We start from the raw sequence: 24,218 nt of genomic DNA on the forward strand, positions 1-24,218 counted from the left end.
CTTCTCCATGGCCTCTGCATCAGCTCCTGCCTCAGTCTCCTACCTCACTGCGGGAACTACCCCTTCCTCCCCGAGCTGCTTTTGGTTGTGGTGTCTGTCACAGCCCTAGTGACTCCACCTAAGACAGAGTAAGGAAAGAAGGGGGCAGGGGGCTGGGGCTGGATCACACATTGGTCGAGGATGGCATTTTTCATATATTCACCCATGCCTTTAGCATCTGGGTTATTTCGGAGAATATTGCACCTTTGAGAAGCGAGAGAACTGTGTCTAGGAAGGCACAATGGCGGGAAGCAGGCCAGTCAGAGAGCTTGGCTGCAGCTTCTGTTCCTCGGCCCCAACCCACACTCCCCTGGTTGTAAATGGATTCTCTTCTCTGTTGCTTACAGACTGTCTGTAGATGGCAGGCTAGAGTAAATGCGCCGGAGCTGCACTAGGTTCTGATTGTTTCATTTGTCCTTCCAGCAAAGGGTGAATCATGAGTAACGACACCCTAACTGAGTCTAGGAGCAAGACGACAGGAAAGTCAGATGAGCACCCCAATCTGTGGATAGAGCGCTTCTTCAGCCGGAGATGCTGCATCACCTTCCTGACTGGCTGCTACAGCTGCCACTGGCAATACAGAGAGTGGGAGAAAACTGAACTTGGATCCTGTTGCTGCTCCTGGGTATAGAGATGGAAAGGAGCTGGATTCACTCCCTTAGCTGTGGGTGTGGGGGGTCTCTAACCACTGGAGTGCTCACTGGGATTTCCAAGGTCTTCCTGTCAAAGTACTGTGGCAAGACTAGAGCCTGAGTTAAACATACATGCTGTCTTCCTTTTCCTCCCTTCCTCTTCCTCTTCCTCTTCCTCCTCCCTTTTCCTTCTTCCTTCAAACTTAGGATCTCCTGCATGCCAAGCAAGAGCTGTCCTGCTGAGCTTCACCCCAAAGCCCCTTCGTTTGTTTGTTTCTTGTTGCTTTCTTCCCTGCTCCCCAGTGTTTAAAGCAGGATCTCTTATCGCCCAGACTGACCTTGAACTCCTGATCCTTCTGTCTTGACCTCTGAGTTCTGGGATTACAGCCATGTGTCATTCATTCGTTCATTTTTCATCCACTTTTATATTTATTCATTGAATTTTGAAGACTTGGATGCAATTAGATGTTCATAGGAGATTACAAGAATGCTCAAATCTTTTTTTCATGTATGTATCATATATATGCTTTTTTTTAAACATACCAATCCCAGTTCCCCCTCCCTCCTCTCCTCTTGCTCCTCCTTCCCCCATCCCACCTCCCATTCGCTCCTCAGAAAGGGTAAGGCCTCCCTGGTAATTCAGCTAAGTCTGTCCCATCACCTTGTTGAGGCAGGACCAAGGCCTTCCCCACCCCCACCCCCACCCCCCAGTCCTGTGCCGAGGCCGAGCAAGGTATCTCTCCATAGAGAATGGGCTCCACAAAGTCGGTTCACGCATTAGAGTTAGATCCTGGTCCCACTGCCAGTGGCCCCATATACTGCCCAAGCCCACCATTGTCACCTGTACTCAGGGGGCCTAGTTTGGTCCTATGCAGGGTCCCCGGTATTTAGTCCAGAGTCAGTAATCCCTGACTAGTTTGGGTCAGCTGATCCTGTGGGTTTCCCCATTATGGTCATGACCCCTTCGTCATATTATTGCCCCTCCCTCACTTCGGTTGTACTCTGGGAGCCCGGACCAGCGTTTAGCTGTGGATCTCTGCATCTGCCTCCATCTGTTTCTGGGGGAGCGTTCTAGCCTCTCTAGGGTTGTGGGCTGTAGGCTGGTTATCTTTTGCTTTATGTCTGGTATCCACTTAGGAGTGAGTACACACTACATTTGTCTTTCTGGGTCTGGGTTACCTCACTCAGGATGGTTTTTTTCTAGTTCTGTCCATTTGCATGCAAATTTAAAGATGTCTTTTTTTTTTACTGCTGAGTAGTTTTCCATTGTGTAAATGTACACAGATTTTCTTTTTTTATATTTATTTATTTATTATGTATACAATATTCTGTCTGTGTGGATGCCTGCAGGCCAGAAGAGGGCACCAGACCTCATTATAGATGGTTGTGAGCCACCATGCAGTTGTTGGGAATTGAACTAGGACCTTTGGAAGAGCAGGCAATGCTCTTAACTGCTGAGCCATCTCTCCAGCCCCCACAGATTTTCTTTATCCATTTTTCTGTTGAGGGTCATCTAGGTTGTTTCCAGGTTCTGGCTATAACAAATAATGTTGCTTTGAACATAGTTGAGCAAATATCCTTGTGGTGTGAGTGTGCCTCCTTTGTGTATATGCCCAAGAGTGGTATTGCTGGGTCCTAAGGTAGACTGATTCCCAATTTTCTTAGGAATCTCCATACTGATTTCCACAGTGACTGTATAAGTTTGCACTCCCAGCAACAATGGAGGAGTGTTTCCCTTACTCCACATACTCTCTAGCATAAGTTGTCATTAGTGTTTTTGATCTTGGCTATTCTTACAGGTATAAGATGGTATCTCAGAGTTGTTTTGATTTGAATTTCCCTGATGACTGAGGATGTTGAGCATTTAAGTGTCTTTCGGCCATTCCTCTGTTGAGAGTTCTCTGTTTAAGTCTCTACCCCATTTTTTTATTGGGTTATGTGTTCTTTTGGTGACCAATTTCTTGAGTTATTTGTATATTTTGGAGATCAGTCCTCTGTCCAGTGTGGGGTTGGAGAAGATCTTTTCCCATTCTGTAGGCTGTCGTTTTGTCTTGTTGACCGTGTCCTTTGCTTTACAGAAGCTTTTCAGTTTCAGGAGGTCCCATTTATTAATTGTTTCTCACAGTGTCTGTGCTGCTGGGGTTATATTTAGAAATTATTCTCAAGGTATTTCCCACTTTCTCTTCTTAGGTCATCAGACACCCTTACCCACTAAGTCATCTCACCAGCTTCCTAAATCTTTATTTTTTTATTCTCTGTCAGTTTCCAAGGAGAAAGCATGTTCCGTGGTGGTGGCAGCGAGGAAGATAGGAAACCTGATAAGTAGAAAACACCATGTTCTTTACTCCTGGCTAAGCAAGTGCTTGATTTTCACTAACGTAGACCTCTAGTGAATCCGAGTGGCAGCATGAAGCATAACCTAACGAAGGCCTCTTTTTCTCTGAGCAGTCATAGGGAGCCCTCTGGTGCACTATGCAGTGTGATAGGACACATGATGAACACACGTCCATGGGAAGAGGAACGGATCGTGCACCCTCACTTGACTGAGGCCTATGCATCTCGCTAATTAGCTCTCTAACTTCCTGTTCTTGTATCTTATTTTATATGTCTGTATCTATCTGCCTAACTGTCTGTCTTTGGGATTTTGATGATTGTGAGTCTAAGGCCTTGCACACACTTGGCATTAGCCTACCTTCAAGCTCCATACATTTCCAGCCCTGGATCTCTCATTTCTTCTGTCTGGTTTGAGTAGCTATTCAGGAAAAAAAAAATATAGGTAACGAGTGGCTTCCCTGGAGCAATCAAGAATGCCCTTCTGTCCCTGTACTTTTCATGCCCAGACGTTTAGCTTTCCTGCAGTCGCAAATGTGCTGCTCTAAAAGAACTCTGTTGTGCTGGGGGAAAGCTGCACACCTCGCAGCCTAGCACAGCAGCAAGTGTGTGGTCCACACACGCACTGTTTAGGAGGGTGGGAGGCAGTTAGAACTACATGTGGTGTGAGAAATGGTATTAGAGGAGTCAGCGCACAGGGAGTGGGGGTTGCTGGGGTAGGTGGAGCAGAAGGGAATAGAGGAGTAGCTGAGAAGTGAAGGCGAGGGAAACGGGTCAGGGAGCGCGGTTTTAAGGCTTATCCGGTATACAGGAGGTAAAAAATACCTGAAGAGGGTTGGGCTCCGACTCAGTGGTGGAGCATACGCTTAGCACGTGTGCAGCCCTGGATTTGATCTCCTTCACCAGAGGGGGAATACTTCGATGCTATGACCTGGGCTGTGTTTTGGAATGGTTATTTGAGTGGTGGAAGACGTATCAGAAGGGCCAGTGCAGGAAACCCCTGCTTTCAAAGGGAAGACAGTGCCAGTGCTCCAAATAGGAGATGTGGGTAGCAGGGACTGGAGCAGTAAAGGCAGATATGGGGAGAGACGGGCAGGTTTGACAGATTCATTGCTGCTTGGGGATGAGATATGCATTACGTGAGATCTATGAAGGATCTGGAGTAAAATATAAAGAGAAGCTGTGTTGAAAAGGGTGGCGTTTAGGGCAGTCTAGTACAATGGTAAAAACACTGGACCAGAACTTCGGAGTATGTATGGGCTGAAATTATAGCTATAACTTGGTCTGGTTATGTGATATACCAGTGTCTCTCTGTAGATAGAGAATCGAGTTAGATAAAGGGCCTGGATAATTTTCACGTGTCCTTTCTACTCAGATGGAGTAAAGCATAAAGGGGAGACCACCAGATTCAGTTAACGGCTTTGCTACTGACCAGCCCTGAGTTAGTGACCCATTGTTGTAAGGGTTTAGGCAAGGCTCTTAGCATCTCTGTGAGTCAGCGTCCTTGTTAGAATAAGCAGACATTAACAACAGGAGCTGCTGTGGGAAAGAAGAGATCTCTGTAGGAAGCACTTTGCGCAGACCATAATAAAATTGATGTTATTACTGCAGGGCTCTTAGGGTCGCTGCTTTGGGAGGTGCTGAAGGGAAATGCATAGAGGAGGGTTCGGAGTGTGCGTGTGTGAGTGTGAGTGTGTGTGTGAGTGTGTGTGTGAGAGTGAGTGTATGTGTGTGTGAGTGTGTGTGTGAGAGTGAGTGTATGTGTGCGTGAGTGTGTGTGTGAGTGTGTGTGTGTATGAGTGTGAGTGTGTGTGTGAGTGTGTGAGTGTGTGTGTGTGTGAGTGTGAGTGTGTGTGTGAGTGTGTGTGTGAGAGTGAGTGTATGTGTGTGTGTGAGTGTGTGTGTGAGTGTGAGTGTATGTGTGCGTGAGTGTGTGAATGAGTGTGAGTGTGTGCGAGTGTGTGCATGTGTGTGTGTGTGTGTGTGTGTGTGAAATTAACAAAAAAAATCCAAAGATAGAAAAGTGCAATGCTGTGTTTAAGGAAAGTTTGAATTTAGGGACATTTGAATTTGAATTTGCCAAATTTAGGGACATTTGAAGGAATAAATAATAACTAGGCTTAGAAAACAAAGTTTAGATGAAATTATAACATCTTTATGTTAGGCTAAAAAAATTGAGCTTTATCCTATCAACAGAGAGGAACCCTTGAAAATTTCAAGCGATTAAGAAATAGAAACAATTTTTTTTTTTGGAGAAAGTTATTAAGCTTATCAGATATGTATGCCACAGTAGCCAAGACAGCGGAATCCTCCCTCTGCTCCCAGCAGTGTAAGTTCCAGTGGAAAAAGTTATGTAATAAATAATAAAAGGAAGAGTGCTTTCAAATAGTAATAAGATCTTTGAAGATTTGGGGAGGGGGAGGGGTTAGAGACCTGTGGAAACTCCTTTGGGCCATCTGCAAATGAAGAGATGGACTCAGCCTTGAGCTGGGGCAAATGCGTTCCAGACAAACGTACTGAGCACCTGGCTTCTGAGTAGGGATGGCATTTGATGTGTTACGGAAGTAGTTAGTGTGGCTAACCTCTGGAAAGGGAGTCAGTGGGGATGGGGGAGGCTAACCCTAGCCAACCGTGTGGGCTTGAAAGGCTCTTCCGATGGTGATGGTGTCGTAGCACAGGGAGCTCTGGGAGGGTTTGAGCGACATTATTTGGTAACATGCTTATTATTTGTTATTTTTTAAATTTTTATTTATATTTTATGAATGAGTGCTCTGCATGCACACCTGCTCGCCAGAAGAGGGCATCATTACAGATGCTTGTGAGCAACCACGTGGGTGCTGGGAATTGAACTGGGGACCTCTGGAAGAGTAGCCAGTGCTCTTAACCTGGTAATATGCTTTTTAAAGGTGTGTGTAAGACTGAGCCAGCGCCTGTGCCCATCACCCAGCTGGTAGTGATGGGCACACTACGCTGTAGTGTTTTGCTGGTAGTGGTTTGCTGCCCCAGTGCCCATTAGGTCTCCTCAGCTAGTCAGGATACCCTTTCTGTGTATGTCTGCAATCTTTTAAACCTCTGATTATTCTAACCTAGGGAGGGTCATGGCCAACACCAGAACGATCCTGACCTTTGTGCACAAGAATCACTGAACTAACATAGACAATGGCGCTAAGTTAGGCTTCTTTCTCCTTTCAGAGAGAACAGTTTTTTTATGTGTGCCTGGTGGTAGCATTCGTCCTGTCTGCAATTTTCCTGTTTGTGTGGGTTGAAACCTCTAACGAGTACAACGGCTTTGACTGGTGAGTTCATTTCTGTACTTTTCTTGGTATACGGGCTCCTTCGCTGGACAGCCACTTGGGTTCTCCCAGGCTGAAAGATCTGGTGGTTTAGCAAGTGGACAAACGTGGGTTTTGCACAGCTGGGGTAAGAGGCAAAACTGTAGGGCACTGAGCAAATGTTCAGCACCTGAATTTACACCTCCCTTCCACCTGTGCTTAGTCACACTGCAGACCAAACGGTGCTCCCAGCTTCCTCTGTTCTCCGACACCCCAGCCCTCAGGTGAGGACTCTGTCCTCATTACTCTGATGCCCACACTTCTTGTTCCTCACGGTTTATGTCCCACCGTCCTGCCTTCTCTGCTTCTCCTGCAGCCTTTGCATCCTTCCTTTGTCTTTAGGGTCCCTCGGAACTCTGGGCAGAGGGACACATGTTCCTTCTCAGCTCCCTTTCATGGCTAAGCGACTCCCTGACCACTCTCAGACATCTCAGCTTTTCTGGCCTGATGCCTCAAGCATCGCCTTAAACCTTAGTGTACGGGAGAAGGCGTGTGTAGGTGTGAGGCTTCTTTCTTCTCCTTAATGAAATGCAGTTTATTTTTCTCTGTATAAGAGTTAAATCTAGTTGGTTATCTTAAATGTAGAAAAAGCTGGAGCGATAGTGGGCAAAGGAGATGCTGGAGCCGTGCTCAGAGGGTAAAGGAGAAGCTGGAGCCATGCTCAGCTGGTAAAGGAGAAGCTGGAGCCATGCTCAGAGGGTAAAGGAGATGCCGGAGCCATGCTCAGCTGGTAAAGGAGATGCTGGAGCCATGCTCAGAGGTTAAAGGAGAAGCTGGAGCTGTGCTCAGAGGGTAAAGGAGATGCTGGAGCCGTGCTCAGAGGGTAAAGTAGATTCTGGAGCCATGCTCAGAGGGTAAAGGAGATGCCGGAGCCATGCTCAGAGGGTAAAGGAGATGCCGGAGCCATGCTCAGAGGGTAAAGGAGATGCCGGAGCCATGCTCAGAGGGTAAAGGAGATGCCGGAGCCATGCTCAGAGGGTAAAGGAGATGCCGGAGCCGCGCTCAGAGGGTAAAGGAGATGCCGGAGCCATGCTCAGAGGGTAAAGGAGATGCTGGAGCCGTGCCCAGAGGGTAAAGGAGATGCCGGAGCCATGCTCAGAGGGTAAAGGAGATGCTGGAGCCGTGCTCAGAGGGTAGAGGCATTTCTCACGGAGCCTGACGATCTGAGTGCAATCCCTGGGACTCACGTGATGGAGACAGAGGACTGACTCCAGCAAGCTGCCCCCTGACCTCACCCGTGGGTATGTATTTGCACAGTGCATAGACTGAAATTTTTATTTATTTATTTATTTATTTATTTATTCATTATGTATACAATATTCTGTCTGTGTGGATGCCTGCAGGCCAGAAGAGGACACCAGACCTCATTACAGATGGTTGTGAGCCACCATGTGGTTGCTGGGAATTGAACTCAGGACCTTTGGAAGAGCAGGCAATGCTCTTAACCACTGAGCCATCTCTCCAGCTCCCTGAAATAATTTTTTAAATGCAGAAAATTGGAAAATATCTGGTCACAAGAGATAGTCACAACCCAGCTTTCTGCTGTGCTTGTTTTATATTATTATGTTTATACTATTTTTATTTTTATTTTTTGGTTTTTCAAGACAGGGTTTCTCTATAGCTTTGGAGCCTGTCCTGGAACTAGCTCTGTAGACCAGACTGGCCTTGAACTCTCAGAGATCTGCCTGCCTCTGCTTCCCGAGCGCTGGGATTAAAGACGTGCGCCACCACTGCCCGGCTAAAATGGCTGTATTTCATCTTTATCCTTGAAGGGGATCTTAGACAGGCTTAGAACTCTAATTTGCAGTTTTTCTTTGAACCCCGTGATTCACTTGCTCTGCTGTCTCCTCACTTGGTTATGTTGAGAAGTGTGCCGACTGCCCATGACCTTCTGAACCTAATCTGCCCTTGAAAAATCTGCCTACTTTTAGGAGTTTCCTCTTTCTTTGGTTCCATAGTTTTCCGATGGCGTGCATGTGTGGGTTTTCCTGCTTTAAGCTTGTCTTGCTTCTTTCCTTTGCAGTTGGATATTGGTAGAGACTTTCTTTTGTCAACTTGCTTAAGCCGAACCTCAGTTTCTTCACTGTGCAGTTTCGGTTTCACGAGAAACTGATACACGGTTTGGAAGGCAGAGGTGAGGCAACACCTGTTTCTCTGCTTTGAAGGTTGGGGTCGCTAACATGCACTGACCTGCGTACCTTGTTGACGTGTGCAAGGCTGAGATCTGCAACTCCCTTACCTCTGCCCACACTTCTTTCTGCAGCTGGTCTGAGTAGTGTATGAGCTTTTCTACAACTGGTTTCTCATGCTATCGAAACTCGAGGTTATGAGTCAGCCATGGCTTTGAGTTTGTTCTTATGGGTTCCAGTACATCCGTGGAAGTTCTAGTTTGTTCCTGACTGCCCATCTGACTAACATTGACTTAAGTGAGGCCTGACACCAAACAGAGGGGCAAAGACCTCTCGTGCAGATCCTCCGTGTTCCCGGAAGTATGAAGTATGACCCTATGATAAAGTTTACTCAGACCACTGTTTCTTTAAAGGAACCTTTACACAGAACATATCCACAGCAGTTCTAGAAGATGCAATCTTTTACTTAAAAAAGATGTATTTTTTAAAACTATATTTATGCTTGTTTGTGTATGTATGTCGGGTGTGTGCTCTTGAGGACAAGGCTTTAGATGAAAGGCTGGCATTCAGTGAGGCTGCATATAAAATGCTGTTCAGGTTAATTAACAAGACTCGTACTGGGGCAGGCAAGATGGCTCAACAGGTAAAGGTACTTGTCACCAGGGCTGACAACATAGATTTGATTCCTGAATCCTATACAAAGTAAGGAGAGGACCGACTCACACGGTTACCTTCTGACTGCCACACGCATGCTGTGCCCCCAACTCTCACAAAATGAAGAAAGACAAAGAATATTTTAGAAAGACTAGGACCTCTGCGGGACCAGGACCGAGCCAACGACCTCCCCTGGAGCAGGTAGACTGAGCAACTTCTGAGAGAGCAGACCCAAGTGAGCAACCTCCTTGGGAGCATGCCCGAATGACCTCTGGGATTACAAGGCAACTTCCGGGAGCACCAAACTACCTCCAGGAATGCAGAGGATGCAGAGGATGCAGAGCGACCTCCTGGGTGATTGGAACCCTTGCCCTGACTCCACTAGGAGAACAACCATCTGAGCCTTGGATTCACTGGCACCAGAGACACGGCCCCAGCTGCACCAGTCAGAGGAAAAGGCAGGTGGACAACACATAAGAGCACACTCAGCACCATGAAGGGCAGCACATCACCACCAAAAACTAGTGGCTCTATGACAGCAACACTTGAACACCCTAATACAGACGAAGCAGAAGAAAATGATCTAAAAAATAACTTTAGGAGAATGTTTGAAGCCGTTAAAGAGGAAATGAAAAGTTCCCTCAAAGAAATGGAGGAAAAGACAAACAAAAAATTGGAAGAAATCAACAAATCCCTTAAAGAAAACCAAGAAAAAACAAACAGGTGAAAGAAACGGTTCAAGACTGAAAACTGAAATAGATACATTTAAAAAACTCTTTCCTGATTGTTCTACTAATTGTGTTTTGTTGGGCACAATTTCATCTATTTTGAAAGCTTCATTGGGTCCCCCCTTGACTTCCACCCAAGCTCTGAGGGCATCTATCAGACCTGGGCTCATATGCTAGAAGTGTTAGCACTGGGCTCCACCCCATCCCACCCTCCTCCAGGGCTCCCTTTCCCAGAGTCCCCTTCCCTCTCAGGCTCTTCACTGAGGACTGCCTGCCTGGTTCTTCGTGGTGTCATATAAACCCTACAAAAGTGGCATTTGCTTTATTATTTTTAAGTCCTCTTTTAAGATTTATGTATTTTATTCATCTTATCCCACTATAGATGGTTGCTTGGAGTTGAACTCGGGACCTATAGAAAGAACAATTAGTACTCTTAGCCCAATAAGCCATCTCTCCAGCCCCTCCTTTATTAATTTTAATGTGGTTATAGTCTCACTCTATGTATTTTATATCTTTAAAGTTTCTCATTGACATAGAAAACCTAGACAAATACAACATTGTCTCCCCTCACAAGTCTTTAGTAGTTTTCCCACAGATGGTACTTTCGGAGCCGAATGATTGGGACGTAGCTCTCATACAGGTGAGAGCAATTTATATGGTGGTTATGAGAGCAGTTATGTAAGAATGTATATGTAGTGGCATTTCATTCATATTTTAATAAATAGAGCTTGCCTGAAGATCAGAGAGTAAAACAGCCGCACTGGCCAGCCTCACAGGCCAGGCAGTGGTGGCACACACCAGCCTCACAGGCCAGGCAGTGGTGGCCCACACCTTTAAAACCCCATGCTAGTTTGCCTTAGACACCAGGTGGTGCGCGCCTTTCATCCCCGTCCTCGAGAGGAAGATAAAACGGGAGGAGACGGCTCTCAGGCAGCACCACCTTTTTCAGGCTGAGGCTGAGGTAAGAGCCAGTGGCTGGCTGCCTTGCTCTTCTGGTCTTCGGGTTGAGCCCCAGTGCCTGTCTCTTGCATTTCTATTACTCATGCTACGGTTACACGTGTGCCTGGACAGGGAGCTGGAAGGGAGAAATGGCTGGTCATGTCGATGTAATGAATTCAGGGATGATTCTCTTTCTTTAGATCGTGCAGAATTTCTACATCACGTTGTTTATTGAAGGTGATATAAATTTGGATATATGTTACATATAACTTTTAACATCTCTCCACTTATAGAGGCTACATTAACATTGCTGGTTGCCTATTATTGTAGAAAATTAAAACAAAAACCCTATCCCCAAAGCACTCATAAGATCTGCTCACAGAGTGCTCCTCTCGTCCCCTCCATTTTTAATGCCCCATTTAGTCTACTCTTGTCTCTACCCTTCATGTAGATGCTATTACTGATCCCTGCTATATTTTAAGGATTGAAACGTATTTTTCAGGGTTGTTTATCTAGGGGCAAAACGCTGGTTCTTGTGGTCCATTTTTATGTTGAGTACAGCCGGGATCCTGACTGCCTACACGTCCTTGCTTTTGGTGAGTGATGCTTTTCAATTTTCACTTTTGAGCAGCCTCGTAGGTTGCTCCTTCCTGTGCTAATGTATCTATCTGGAGTCTTTAATATTAGTAGAGCCGGGAGTTTACATCGGCTGCTTCAGTTTTATGCACAAGGAAGGATGGCTGAAAGATTTATGCTGTTTAGAGGATTTGTCTAATCAGTTGGTCCTTTGAGAGGGCGACAGAGCACCTCTTTTTGTTCCCCCATTCCGTACTCTATCCGTGAGCGCACTAAACACTATCATTTAAACACCTAGCGCATTCCTCCACAGTCTGGGCCTTATACTCTCAAATGCTAGTCCCCTAGCTCAGCTGCAGGTTATTTGCATATGGCCCTGTCGCTGTCGCGTGACATGCTGGAGTCACGGTGCCTGAGGACAGACACCACGCAGAGAAGGATCCATGGAAATGGAGACTAACAGACAGACAGCTCTAACTGGACACTGGCTGCTTACCTTGATTTCGTAACCCCATGTTCACACTGACCTCTCTGGCACACAAGAGTCCAACCCTTGAACATGTTGTCAATTGCAATATTTTTCTCATAAAAATGTGATCATTATTGTGAAAATATTGTAATGAGAGTACTGATTATGTAGAAAGCAATAAAATGAAAGCGTGTAGTTTCTGTCTTGGTGTAGAGCTCTCGGTGGAGATAACGTGCTCGTTCTGTTTCTCATCACTGGGACGGATGCAACCTGAGAGGATGCAGTCTTCTGTGGTAGAGGAGGAACGGGGGGGGGGGGGAGGTGGAGAGGTGGGTGTTCGAGCCTCTGGTCACATCCAATCACAGTCAGGAGCCCAAGAGAGATGGCTTACCCTCCGCTCATCTTGTCCTTTTTATTCAGTCTAGGGCCTCATGGGATGCTGTTGGCCACATTCAGAGAGTCTTCCCTCCTAAGTTAGACCTTTCTGTAGAAATTCTTATAGACACATGTAGAAGTGTTTCCATGGAGATCATAAATAAAATCAAAATGACCATGAAAAGTAGTCAGCGCAGACTGGTGTGAGGTAGAGCTGTGATGGTTTCTTCATCCAGTGTTTAGAATCACAGACAAAGTCACTGCTGTACATGGAACTTGGTAATTATCATTATAGATGCCCGAATGCAGCTTGCCAGGGCCTCTGAGAGGGAAGAGCTCCCTGCCAGCAAAGATCATCAAATAAAACTTCTTAGAAGGAGCAGCGCTGGAGGGCTTGGGGGACAGCTTAGTCAGGACAGTGTCTGCTGTGTAAGCATGAGTTCAGATCTCCAGAATCAGACCAGTGCTGCAGAGGTTCAGCACAGAGACGGGTACGCCCCTGAAGCTCCAGACCAGGTAGCTTAGCTGAAGCAGTAAGCTTCCGGTTCAGTGAGAGACCTTTTATCCCAAGATAAAAGTGGTCCATGAACATGTGTGTGTACTTGGTGCGGATGTGTGCACATGTGGTCATTTGTGCTCATGCGTATGCACATACCCACACCAGCAAGCACACACACACACACACACACACACACACACACACACACACCAGCAGCACTGGAGTGGGGTCTCGAATAGACAGTGGATTTGGACGTGGGGACTGAAGTGTGAGGCACATTGTGGGCTGAGAGAACCCACTGTGAGAGAGGAGTGAGAGAGAAGCATATTTGATACTTTGTTAGGAAGGGAGCAATGTAGCAATGGGAGGCTCACCCTGTGACAGCCTTTGAAAGTAAAGTAAGACAACGTGGTAAACATTAGTTTCCATTTTAGGAAAAATCACCCCAGAAGCTGTTATGTGAAGGTAGAGAGACCAGCTGAGAATCTTTCCTTTCAGTGAGGAGGATGCAGGCATAGTGTGTGCTCAGGGCTAAATTCTGGGCTACTGATTTGTACGGCATTTGTGCACAATCAGTGAGAAACGGGGTTGTTAGCTTCCAGTGTGAAGGTGTCAGTGTCCAGCGGAGTCATGGCTTTAGCAGACTTTCTAGCCTTCCTCTTTTGGACACCAGTGGAGACGGAGCGAGGCCTGGCATCAGTTTTGGAGTGCTTACACGGTAATCTTGGTCAAGTCACGTAGCTCTTCCAAGCCTTGGCTGCTTTTTAATTTCCAAATGATAATGATAGTATTTAATAAAATGTACTTTTATAAGGCTAAATAAAAATATACACAAAATTATTGTAGTAAAAGGTAAGTGCTTTGTACATTAATATGTTAGCAGTTGAGGACGTGAGCCTTCGGTGTCTGTGCTCATTCTGACTTGATGACTGTCTGGGTTTAGCCTTAGATTTGAAATGTGTTGAGCACATACAATGTTAATGACAATCACAACATCAGCACCAGTTCTGGAAAGAGCTTTTAAGTGACCCTTGGGAAAGTTGACTCTTAAACTCTGTTCTCTTATAAGTGACTCTAAGTAATGCCAGGCATGAAGTCTGTCACAGGGAAGGATATATGTGCCGGAGGAAGCATCAGTGGTAATGGCTGTGCGCTCTCAGGGGAGAGATAATGAGTCCCTCCTAGGGCGCTGGTGGACGCTACAGATCGGAAATGACATTTAAACTGCCTTCAGGGGTCAGTAGCATGGGGGAAAAAGCCTTAAAGAGATGAGAAATAGCATGGCAAGAGAAAATAAAAAGTAGCCTCAGCAGTGCAGGGGTGCCCATCGTGAAGGCCCTGAGCTACGCACTGCTGGGGTAGGACTTAGTCGGTTAAAGATAACATAACCGCCTTACCCTCTTTGCTTTGCAGTTACTCAGCTTTCTTTTACTCTGGGAAAGGATTGAACTATATCTGCATACGTGTCATAAGGTAAGCATTCAGTCCTCACGGGAGGCTGTACACAGAATGGCAGGGGTTCCCACTGCTCAGTGCTATACATGTAGCTGGCCTTCGTTCACTGCTCCCTGACAGACCTGCTTGTGCAGTTTTAACTGAGATAAGTAAATTCCTGCCTTCTCCCCTCCCCCGCCATTCTCCCTGTCCCCATGACATCATCTCCGTTCTCCCTGTCCCTATGACATCATCTCCGTTCTCCCTGTCCCTATGACATCTCCGTTCTCCCTGTCCCTATGACATCATCTCCATTCTCCCTGTCCCTATGACATCTCTGTTCTCCCTGTCCCTATGACATCTCTGTTCTCCCTGTCTCTATGACATCATCTCCGTTCTCCCCGTCCCTATGACATCATCTCTGTTCTCCCCGTCCCTATGACATCATCTCTGTTCTCCCCATCCCTATGACATCTCCGTTCTCCCTGTCCCTATGACATCTCCGTTCTCCCTGTCCCTATGACATCTCCGTTCTCCCTGTCCCTATGGCATCATCTCTGTTCTCCCTGTCCCTATGACATCTCCGTTCTCCCTGTCCCTATGGCATCATCTCTGTTCTCCCTGTCCCTATGGCATCATCTCCCTTCTCCCTGTCCCTATGACATCATCTCCCTTCTCCCTGTCCCTATGACAACATCTCCCTTCTCCCTGTCCCTATGACATCTCCGTTCTCCCTGTCCCTATGACATCTCCGGCAGATGTCTTCCTCCGCCTTCCCTTCTCATCACAGCAGCGTTCCGGTTCAGCCTTTAAGCTGTTGGTTTCCGCTCTTGTAACCCAGCCTCCAACCTCACAGATCCAAGCATTCTACTTCATCTGTTTGGGCCTCGCTTGCCTATGCCTGTCATGGTGGAGAGGGTAGTGACTCTTTCCTGATGACATTTTTCTTGGGTCAGTGCCTACTTTCTAATGATCCTGTGAAACTTGTCCTTTAAGATCTGATTGACCTTTCCTTGGTTTGAATCCATTTTCAAATGATACTACCATGGCTTCTCTCAGATCACTGGTTCCCTCATTCCACTCTGTGGACCAATAGCATCCTTGCACCACGGAGTCTCTGACTTTGTCCTGCCGTGGGCTGGACCAGCTCCAGTGGCACACTCCTCTTTATAGACTTCCTCGAGTACAGTGCCGACACCGTGCTAGTTTTCTCCAGGACTGGGACCATGTCAAGTCTTTCCAGTGGCCTCCTTAAGTCTCCTCTTACTCAAATGAGAAACTCAAATTGGAAGTGTAAACTTTAGTATTATTAAAATAAATGGGGAATTAAAAATCTTGAGCTCGTTCATGGAAAAAATGTATATAAAAAAGGGGGGAAAGGCCTGTTGCCAATGCCGTCCATTTTAGATGCTGGACACTCTTATAAATCAACAGAAGATGGAAATAACTTCTTATTCCATCAGCCCCTTCTCACTGAATCTTTGACAAAGAAATTGTTGGCACCCACTTTCATTAAGGACAGCTAAGATCTTTAGTCAGAAACAGAGGAGGCTCAAACTCTCGTCTAAATCCTGGCCACAGATTTACCCTAGCTGCCTTTCCATACGCAGTCAGCAGGATGTCATTTTGTCAGCCTCTAAGTAAGGCTGCTCATGTCCAGTTAAGTCTTAGGTTTCAGTGAGCTTTTTATTCTACCTACCTCTTTTGGATACATATAGTGACTGTTGAACCAGTTTCAGACAACAAAACTTTGTTAAATATTAGATTCTGGAATTCTGAAATGAAAATCTCTGATGTATGTTTCATATCACTGGAGTAAGACTGGGCTTTTTGTTTGTTTCTGCTTTTTGTTGTTGTTGTTGTTGTTGTTTTCGAGAGAGGTTTCTCTGTAGCTTTGGAGCCTGTCCTGGAACTCACTCTTATGGGGTTGAGGGGATGGGGAAGGTATTATATGGACTCAGGGGTGTTTATTGATTAAAAAAAAGGGGGGAATTAGATGGTTTGATGGGATAATTGGTATTTATGAGTTACTGTTTTAAAAAAATTGAATTGGTGTTGATTCTTGTATATTGATATATCATATATCATATATCATATATCATATATCATATATTATATATTATATGTGAGTATGCTTCTACCTCTGTTTAAAACATTTATTATATATATTTACCATATTGCAGTGTACATTTCTACCTCTTGTATTATTTATATAATGACATTGTTTACTTTTGGAGGTCATTGTCCTCATTTATTGCACAGTTGTTTATTCTCTTAGTCTTCAAGTTAGATAGGTATCGAGAATTATAAATCAATAGTCAAATATGTTTGTTATATTTATATTTAGGATAATCAGGTTCTTTAGATACATAGAGATTATATTTAGTATAGATAGTATAATCTTCGACCTCTTCGAAGAGCTGTAGAAAATGGCCTTTAATCTAACGTAGCGTTTTGTGCTAATGAGACACAATCACTCCTGGCAACACTGCTCTACTCCCGAGAGAATGTTGAGCACCAAAGACACTCCACTGGGAGCTTGTCTTCTTCTTGGCAGAAGTGGCCTTTGGGCAAAGAAAAAGCCCATACCTCGACCACTGACAGAGTTTCAGAGTATCCGTAAATGGATAAAAACAGGATTGTCTTATCTTGCCAAGACAGGGTAGGACAGTTCTACAAAAAGTTCCTTGCCTTTGAAAAATGGTATGTCAATTGTGTTAGGCCTTAGCCAAAGTTGGTTGCCTCAACATTGCAAAACGAGACTTCGGGTGATTGCCCAGATAGTTGTCTCTGTCATTTGTTGCACATTTTGGAAGTTTCTTGTTTGTACATCCTGATTGCTTAAATAATATTACTTCCCTTCTCAGATCTTTGATGGAGTTGAAGATTAGATAATTGTAGTTACCCTCTACATTATTTAGACTCCTTGAAATAGAATGTTTAGTAAAACTTTTGTTATATGTCTCTTGCTTAATATTTGTTGTTTGTAATTTTATATTTGGTATCTGTTCCTACTGTATGTAGTTGTATTGGGTTTAGTTCAATCTTGTTTAGAGAAAGGGGGAGATGATGGGGGAATTTAGCCAATCGCGTGCTGTATAAGGTATGTCACTCCCCCCCCCCCGGGGGGCCCCAAATAGCCTATAAAACACCCATGTGCCTTTGTTTCCTGTGCTCCTGAATCACTGGAACCCTGGTTTTGTAAGTTCCCCCTCTTCCCCTTTATTAAAGTTGAATATTCTTTATTAAAGCTAGTCTGGTTAATTTTAACTGCCGATCGATCTTGCCCCATCAGGCTGGCCTCAAACTCACAGAGATCTGCCTGCCTCTGCCTCTGCCTCCTGATGCTGGGGTTAGAGGCGTGCACCACCGCCGCCCTGCTAAATTAGATTGGTTTGAAATTATGCTTCCTTCTTGTCTAGCATCCTCCTTAGACTTAATTCTTAGACATCTTCAGTGGGACTTTTTTTGTTCATTCAAATAATAAACTCTTGCCATTTTCCTCAACTTTCTTGTCCTGGACTATTTTGGTATCTAATTGCAGTATGAATCTGTGAACAATGAGAAGAGATGAAGGGGATTATGACAGGAGGTGATCTTCCTAGTAGGTAGTTACTTTGGTTAGACCTTCAAATCAGCACAAACAAGGCTTATGGAGTCTGTTTCTATTGGCAAGGAAGATCCTTGGGGGCTTGGACGTTTACTCTTATCCTTTTTCAGAATAAGCCAGAAGGGGTAGGATTGGCCGCGGGTCTAGAATCTCTTAGTCACCCAGGGATACCCAGGGATCACTTTGGATTGCAGTGATCAGTTACAACTCCTTTGTAAATGCTTGTAACTTGACTTCCTTATTTAAAAAAACAAGCCCTAAGGTAACAGTAAGCTAGCACTAATGGGATGTCTCTGAAATTTTCTAGCAAGCTAGACAACGTACCTTGGGTGCTTTTACTTTAAATTGGCCTGGAACGCACAGGTCTCACGGCAACAGCAGGACTCACCGGAGTTGTGCAGTGGTGGAGTGACGGAGAAGGACACGCCACGCACAACAGGGCTCCTTCTGTGAGGTGGCACTTTTATACACTTGGTTCAGGACACGCCACGCACAACAGGGCTCCTTCTGTGAAGGGCACGTCTATACACTTGGCTTAAAACACACCTCCCAGCCTAAGCTCAAAATCAGAGTGCCTGGCTGATGCAGGAGAAGAAAGACCTTTCATGAGTAGCTGTGTTTACGTGACTAGATTTTCCCAAGGGAATTTTTTTTTTTTGTTTTTTGAGACAGGGTTTTTTTTGCAGCTTTAGAGCCTGTCCTGGAGCTAGCTCTTATAGACCAGGCTGGTCTCGAACTCACAGAGATCCGCCTGCCTCTGCCTCCCGAGTGCTGGGATTAAAGGCATGCGCCACCACCGCCCGGCTCAAGGGAAATAATTTATTTGTACCTTATGATTGCTTGTGCCCTTTTAAATCATTTGTAAAGTTTGGGTTTGGATAAGAGGTAAACTCAACAGTCCAATTGTTGCGAGGCATTTGGCTTTCTGATAGACCAGTAATTTTGCATTCATGTATTTGAGATCTTGGCTTGTACTTCCTTTTTTTTTTAAAAAAAAAAAAAAGTCAAAGAGGAGGTAAAGGTTCGTAATGACTGCTGCTGAAGATGGGTGGCCGGCTGAGGGTGGAATAACTGAAAAGGCAGAGGGTGGGGAGCCAGATTGGTGGCTGCGTCATCCACACAGTCGTGTGGTTCCTTCCAGCCATGCTACACGCAAATACCTGGGAACAATAAAGGCGACTTATTGGAGCCACCCTCGCTGAGGACTCACAGGGAGTCAGATAGACAAGACAGGGTCCATGTGGCCTAAATAATCTTGTATGCAATGCCCAGGACAGTTGTGATCCACATCTGGCGCCTTTCTGTTTTCCCAGGTCTTCATTTTCCTGGTGATCCTACTGTGCTCCTTCTTACTGTGTGTTCTGAACCGATACTGGAGGGACAAGTGGCTGATAGCTGGGCTGTCTCTGCAGGTAAGCACCAGCCTGGACTGCTTGCTCATCACGGTGTCCAGATGTGTCGAGTCTGACTCTTGGCTTTTCCCCAGATCTTTGCTCCCTTTCTGCACCTGAGCCTCATAACTGTGATGATTCTCCTTTCCTGGCCCCTAGCCATCGGTGTGGCCCACTTGGAATCAGAAGGTATGTCGTGTGAAGTGGAACCTTGCCTGATCTCCCCAGCTTGTATTCTCCAATCAGAGAGACAGAGCTGTGCCTCTTTGAAAGCTCTTTAGTGTGCTATGTAGGCAGGCTCTTCATGGTCTCACTTTCTGACTCCTGTGGCCTACCATAGTGTTTCTAGGACTAAGCCATCCTTCTTCTAAGAAAGATTCTCTTAGGAAAGCGTCATTTCCCCTTGGTTAGTGCACAGCATTTATCTGGGACAGAGGGAACAGCAGAGGGCATCTTGATTTTGCTTTGACCTGAGAGCTTCTGTAAGATTTAGCCTGTTCATACACAGACATCACGGATTTCAGTTAATACTATGCCCAGTGATCTTTGGTTACATCAGGTAACTTAGAGAAATCCCACATGACCCCTGCCACACCTAGGAATTTAAGGAAGAAGGAATGACTGCCTCTGAAGCTGGTTTGCTCTCTGTTCTTTTGCAGTGTTGTGGAAACAAGACAGTGAGCTCCATGTGCTGACATGCTTTATGAATGAAAGCTGTACAGTGAGCTCCATGTGCTGACGTGCTTTGTGAATGAAAGCTGTACAGTGAGCTCCGTATGCTGACGTGCTTTATGAATGAAAGCTGTAGGGTCTTCTCTCTACATCTCTCTTTCACCATTGGTCAAATGAAAGGCACTTGCTTCCTGGCTTGTATGCAGGCTAGTGAAGGGCTGGTTTAATAGTGGTGCTGGTGTGTGTGGCGTGTGTGTGTGCATGCATGTGTATGTAGTAAATTTTAGAATATATTCCTCAGATAGGAGCTTAAAGGGAACATTAATAAACTACTTTCTTTGTTTTAGTTAGAATAAGAAGATACAGAATGGCAGGTTACGAGCATGAAGTCCTGGAGACATGTAATATATTCACAAGGTTAAAAGGTTAGACCTGGAGGTCCCTATTTGAAAGTCTCTGAAGCACATAGGTAGTACAAGTGGGCGGGATCCCCAGGGGTCTAAAGCAGAAGGTGTTGGGAAGGAATCAAGGACGGGCTGTGGTGTGGGAGATGGTTGTGGGTGAGGTCTGTAGGTGAAGACGAGAAAGAAGGGGTAAAAACAAAGCTAGTGTTTGTCAGCGTGTATGAGTGAGCACTGTTGTAACAGCTCTGCGAGGTTAACTCGGCTGCCAGACAGACCCAATTTACAGAGAGAGGCTGAAGACTCGGGGAGATTACGCCGCATGTCCTCGGTTGCAGTCGGAAGTGGTGGAGCTCAGCCTTGAACTCACGAATCTGTCAGCACCTTTTCCCCTGCTGCTCAGCCCCGCGCTAGAGGGTCTCAGAGCCAGCCTTCCCTCCCTTCCTCCACCCACCTTCTGTTCAGTTTTTCCGTTTTTACTTCCAAGTTCCAGCAATATTGCCCTAATAATGTCTTTTTCTGAAATGTAGGTTAGTGGTAGAGCACTTGTACACACAGGGCCTGAGTTCAATACCCAGCACTGAAAAAAAGGCGTGTATCTGAACAATCCTGGGAATTTATATCTGAGCCCCGAAAGGGAGGGTGCGACAGACACAAAGAGCCCGCTGCTGTCTGGAACGGGGCTCCACCCTTCCTTCTGTTCTCACCCGTTCTTCTACCCCTCAACCTTTTCAGCTCTACAGGTAGCTGCTGGACTCCCCTTCCTTATCATTCTTTTGTGTCTGTACTTGATGCCGCTGGGGATTTACTCTCCCTGCATTCTGAAGAAGGAGAATTTAGGGCCTAAGCCTACCTTCTTTGGACACAGAGGCGCACCTATGGTAGGTCTGAGCAAAGTGAGCACGGGTAGATGCAGGTGTGGGGGGCATGGGATGGAGAAGGGAGCCTCGGAAGCATCAGAGACCCTGGGGAGGAAGGAGGGTCTTGACATGACGAGAACGCGGGGTTAACTGTGTCCATTTAGCTCCTGTCACCTTCCCTTCGCTGCGCCAAGTGTGTGACCAGGTATAGGGCAACGGTCAGCCTCTTTGAAGAGACAGCTCCAGGAACCAGTCTGCTTCCGTCCCCAAGCTCTATGTCTGCCATAGAGAAATGTTGGGAGGAGAGACTCTTAGAAAAAGGCTTGATGCTCCTTTCTTCCATAGCTGGCGCCAGAGAATACCATGATGTCCTTTGAGAAGGCCGTGGAACATGGTGCCTCCGGCCTGGAGACTGATGTATACTTAAGGTAGGAGAATAGGGACTAGTAAGGGGGGGGGGGGGAAGAAGGGGCCTGTCCAGTGTTCACGGGAAGGACCAGCTAGGCCCAAGGGGTAAAGAGAACAAGCCTTGAAGACTTTCTTCCATGTCTGCCACATACATGAGCCCCGTCTCCCTTTACATCCCTGTTCTTCACCACAGGCTCACAAAGCACATGCGTCACATCGGTCTCCATTGCAAACTGTGCTTGTCCCCTGACCCCGTGCACTAGCTTAGGAACTTGCTTACTAGTGATCCCCAGACATCTGCCTAGATACCTGGGATATTCTAGGCCACCTTCTGCGTATTCAGCAGATGCCACCAGGTGAGATACATTTGTGCTTCCTTCCCAGCCAGTATAGGAGATGTGGCACAGACACAGGTGACAGCATAGGGCCAGGAGACTCAGTGCAGGGGAAGGATGCCTCCTATTCTGTGACAGACATAATCTGTATGTACTCAACGTTATGTTTGGGCCAACCTTAAAGGAAACTATTTTGCTGACCAGAGATGGGGGCCCTCCAGACGAAGGCACGTTAATGAGCAAACATAAACCACAGAGCTCCCTGAACGTGTCATGGTGGCCAGGGTAGGCGTCAGAGGCTGGAGGGCTGTGGATTCGTCGTTGTTGATTTGTTTCTTTGCATTTGTTTTCTAATTTTATTATAGTATTGTTTGCTTGCTTGTACATGGGTGCCATACTGTGTGTATAGAGATCAGAGGATGGAGTTGGTTCTTTCCTCCCATCACGTGGGTCCCAGACAGCAGACTCAGGCTGTCACATTTGGTGACAGGTCCCACTGGCTACTGAGCCATCTCACCAGCTCAGTACTTGGTTTTTACTTTGTTTTGTTTGCTTTTGTTTTGAGAAGCCAGATCTTCTGTAGATGGCTTTGAACTCACTATGTAGCTGAGGATGATGTAAACTTCTGACCCTTCTGCCTCTACCTCCTTAGTGCTGCGACTACAGGTGTGTATCACTATGTCCGGCTTGGTTTGTAAAAAAGAAAAATAATTTATTCAACTTTATTTTATGTGTATTGGTATGGACGGTATCAGGTCCCTTGGAACTGAAGTAACAAAGTTGTGAGCTGGGAATTGAACCGGGCTTCTCTGGAAGAGCAGCCAGGGCTCTTAACTGCTGAGCCCTCTCTCCAGCCCCAGCTTGGTTTTTTTTTTTTTTTTTTTTTTTTTTTTATAATGATGGGGATCAAACTCAGGGCCTCATGCATGCCAGGAAAGCACTTTGCCACTGAGCCACATCCCAGTCCACTGTTGCTTTTTTTTTAAATATGCTTTGGAAAGAATTATTAAGGTGTTGGGTAGCAGGGTGTAGTGACGGTACAAAGAAAAACAAAGGGATGCTTGGAGCATCCTGCTTGGAGCAGGTCCAGGAACAGAGAGGTGGGGGGGCATCACTGTGGAATTTATGTATCTAGGCAACTTAGGAAGTAGAAAGGCTTCATTGTTACTGTGAATGTACTCAGTGAGGCAAACAGAAAATCGAGCATTCAATTTAACAGAGGAGTAGCCTGGGCTCAAAGAAGGGAAATGTAGCTCTGGTCGTGAGGCTTGGAATGTATGGTAAGGTAGATATTAACACTGGCTTGCAAGACCCCAAACTGGGATTTTTGTCATAATTCACTGAAACTGAATGTTGTAATGGAGCTCTCTGTGTCATCTCTGGAAGCAACCAATGGCCATGGGCTTCATGTCAAAGGCTGTGGTCCAGCGAACCCTTCAAATTCGGTCTTTATTCTCTGCTGTGATTTTAACTCTGATCTAGGTCATCCTTCCAGCCTCTTGCCTCTCTGCTTGCCGACATCTCTTCCCAAAGATCATCTCTTCCAAATGCCTCCCCCACGTTAGCGTCACACCAAGCTTCATTACTGCCCCAGACTGCACGTCATCTGGGACCCACGTAGGACTCGACCCCCAAAGCTTCATTACTGCCCCAGACTGCACGTCATCTGGGACCCACGTAGGACACGACCCCCAAAGCTTCATTACTGCCCTTGATTGCATGTGATCTGGGGCCTGTGTAGGACATGAACCTGTCAGGAATTTTAACAGGGAAAATGCAATGTAAAGAGCTGCTAGACACTAAAGAAGAGGATTCTGAGGAGCATAAGAACAGAATGCTTTACAGCATAATTTTAGGGTTTATATAAAAAAAGCATAAAAATAGGTTTTACAGAAAAACCTAATGTTTCCTTATTAATATCTAATTTGAATAATTGTGACTCCTCTTTCTTTTGGTTACTTTGTCTAAGGGTCTGTCAGTCACATATATTTTTATCCAGTCACATATATTTTATCACATATATTTTTACCCAGCTCTTAAATTAATTGTTTTTCTTCTACTTTATTCCTTTCTTCCCTGGTTTTTATTATTTCTTCCTGTCTACTGGATTTGGGTTTGGTTTACTCTTGCTTTGCCAAACTCTTGAATTGCATCAGTGAGTGGTTTGTTTGTGCTCCTTTTGATTTTTTTTTAAATGTAGGCCCAGGAAAGATAATTTTCCCTCATAGGAAATTTTGGTGTGTTGTGTTTTCATTTTCATTTGTTTCAAGAAAACTTATTTTCACCTTGAATTTTTTTACCCATTCATCATTCAGTAGTGTGTTAATTTCTATGAGTTATATAATTCTAGAGATTCTTTTGCTGTTGATTTCAAGCTTTATTACACTGTGGTCAGATAGGATAC

General features: G+C 45.6%; 1 protein-coding gene across 1 annotated transcript in view; it reads left to right on the plus strand.

The window, feature by feature from the left end:
- The first annotated feature begins 475 nt into the window (after positions 1-475).
- The window catches only part of Gdpd4 (glycerophosphodiester phosphodiesterase domain containing 4), a 49,613-nt gene continuing 25,870 nt past the window's right edge, over positions 476-24,218 (plus strand). The window contains exons 1-9 of the mRNA XM_038313450.2: positions 476-664; positions 6,195-6,298; positions 11,287-11,380; positions 14,117-14,176; positions 19,061-19,159; positions 19,234-19,327; positions 20,158-20,235; positions 20,947-21,092; positions 21,417-21,499. Coding sequence (XP_038169378.2) covers positions 476-664; positions 6,195-6,298; positions 11,287-11,380; positions 14,117-14,176; positions 19,061-19,159; positions 19,234-19,327; positions 20,158-20,235; positions 20,947-21,092; positions 21,417-21,499 — 947 coding nt within the window. The remainder of the gene's footprint in view (positions 665-6,194; positions 6,299-11,286; positions 11,381-14,116; positions 14,177-19,060; positions 19,160-19,233; positions 19,328-20,157; positions 20,236-20,946; positions 21,093-21,416; positions 21,500-24,218) is intronic.

This window comes from Arvicola amphibius, chromosome 12 (assembly GCF_903992535.2).
Source record: "Arvicola amphibius chromosome 12, mArvAmp1.2, whole genome shotgun sequence".
Classification (NCBI taxonomy): domain Eukaryota; kingdom Metazoa; phylum Chordata; class Mammalia; order Rodentia; family Cricetidae; genus Arvicola; species Arvicola amphibius.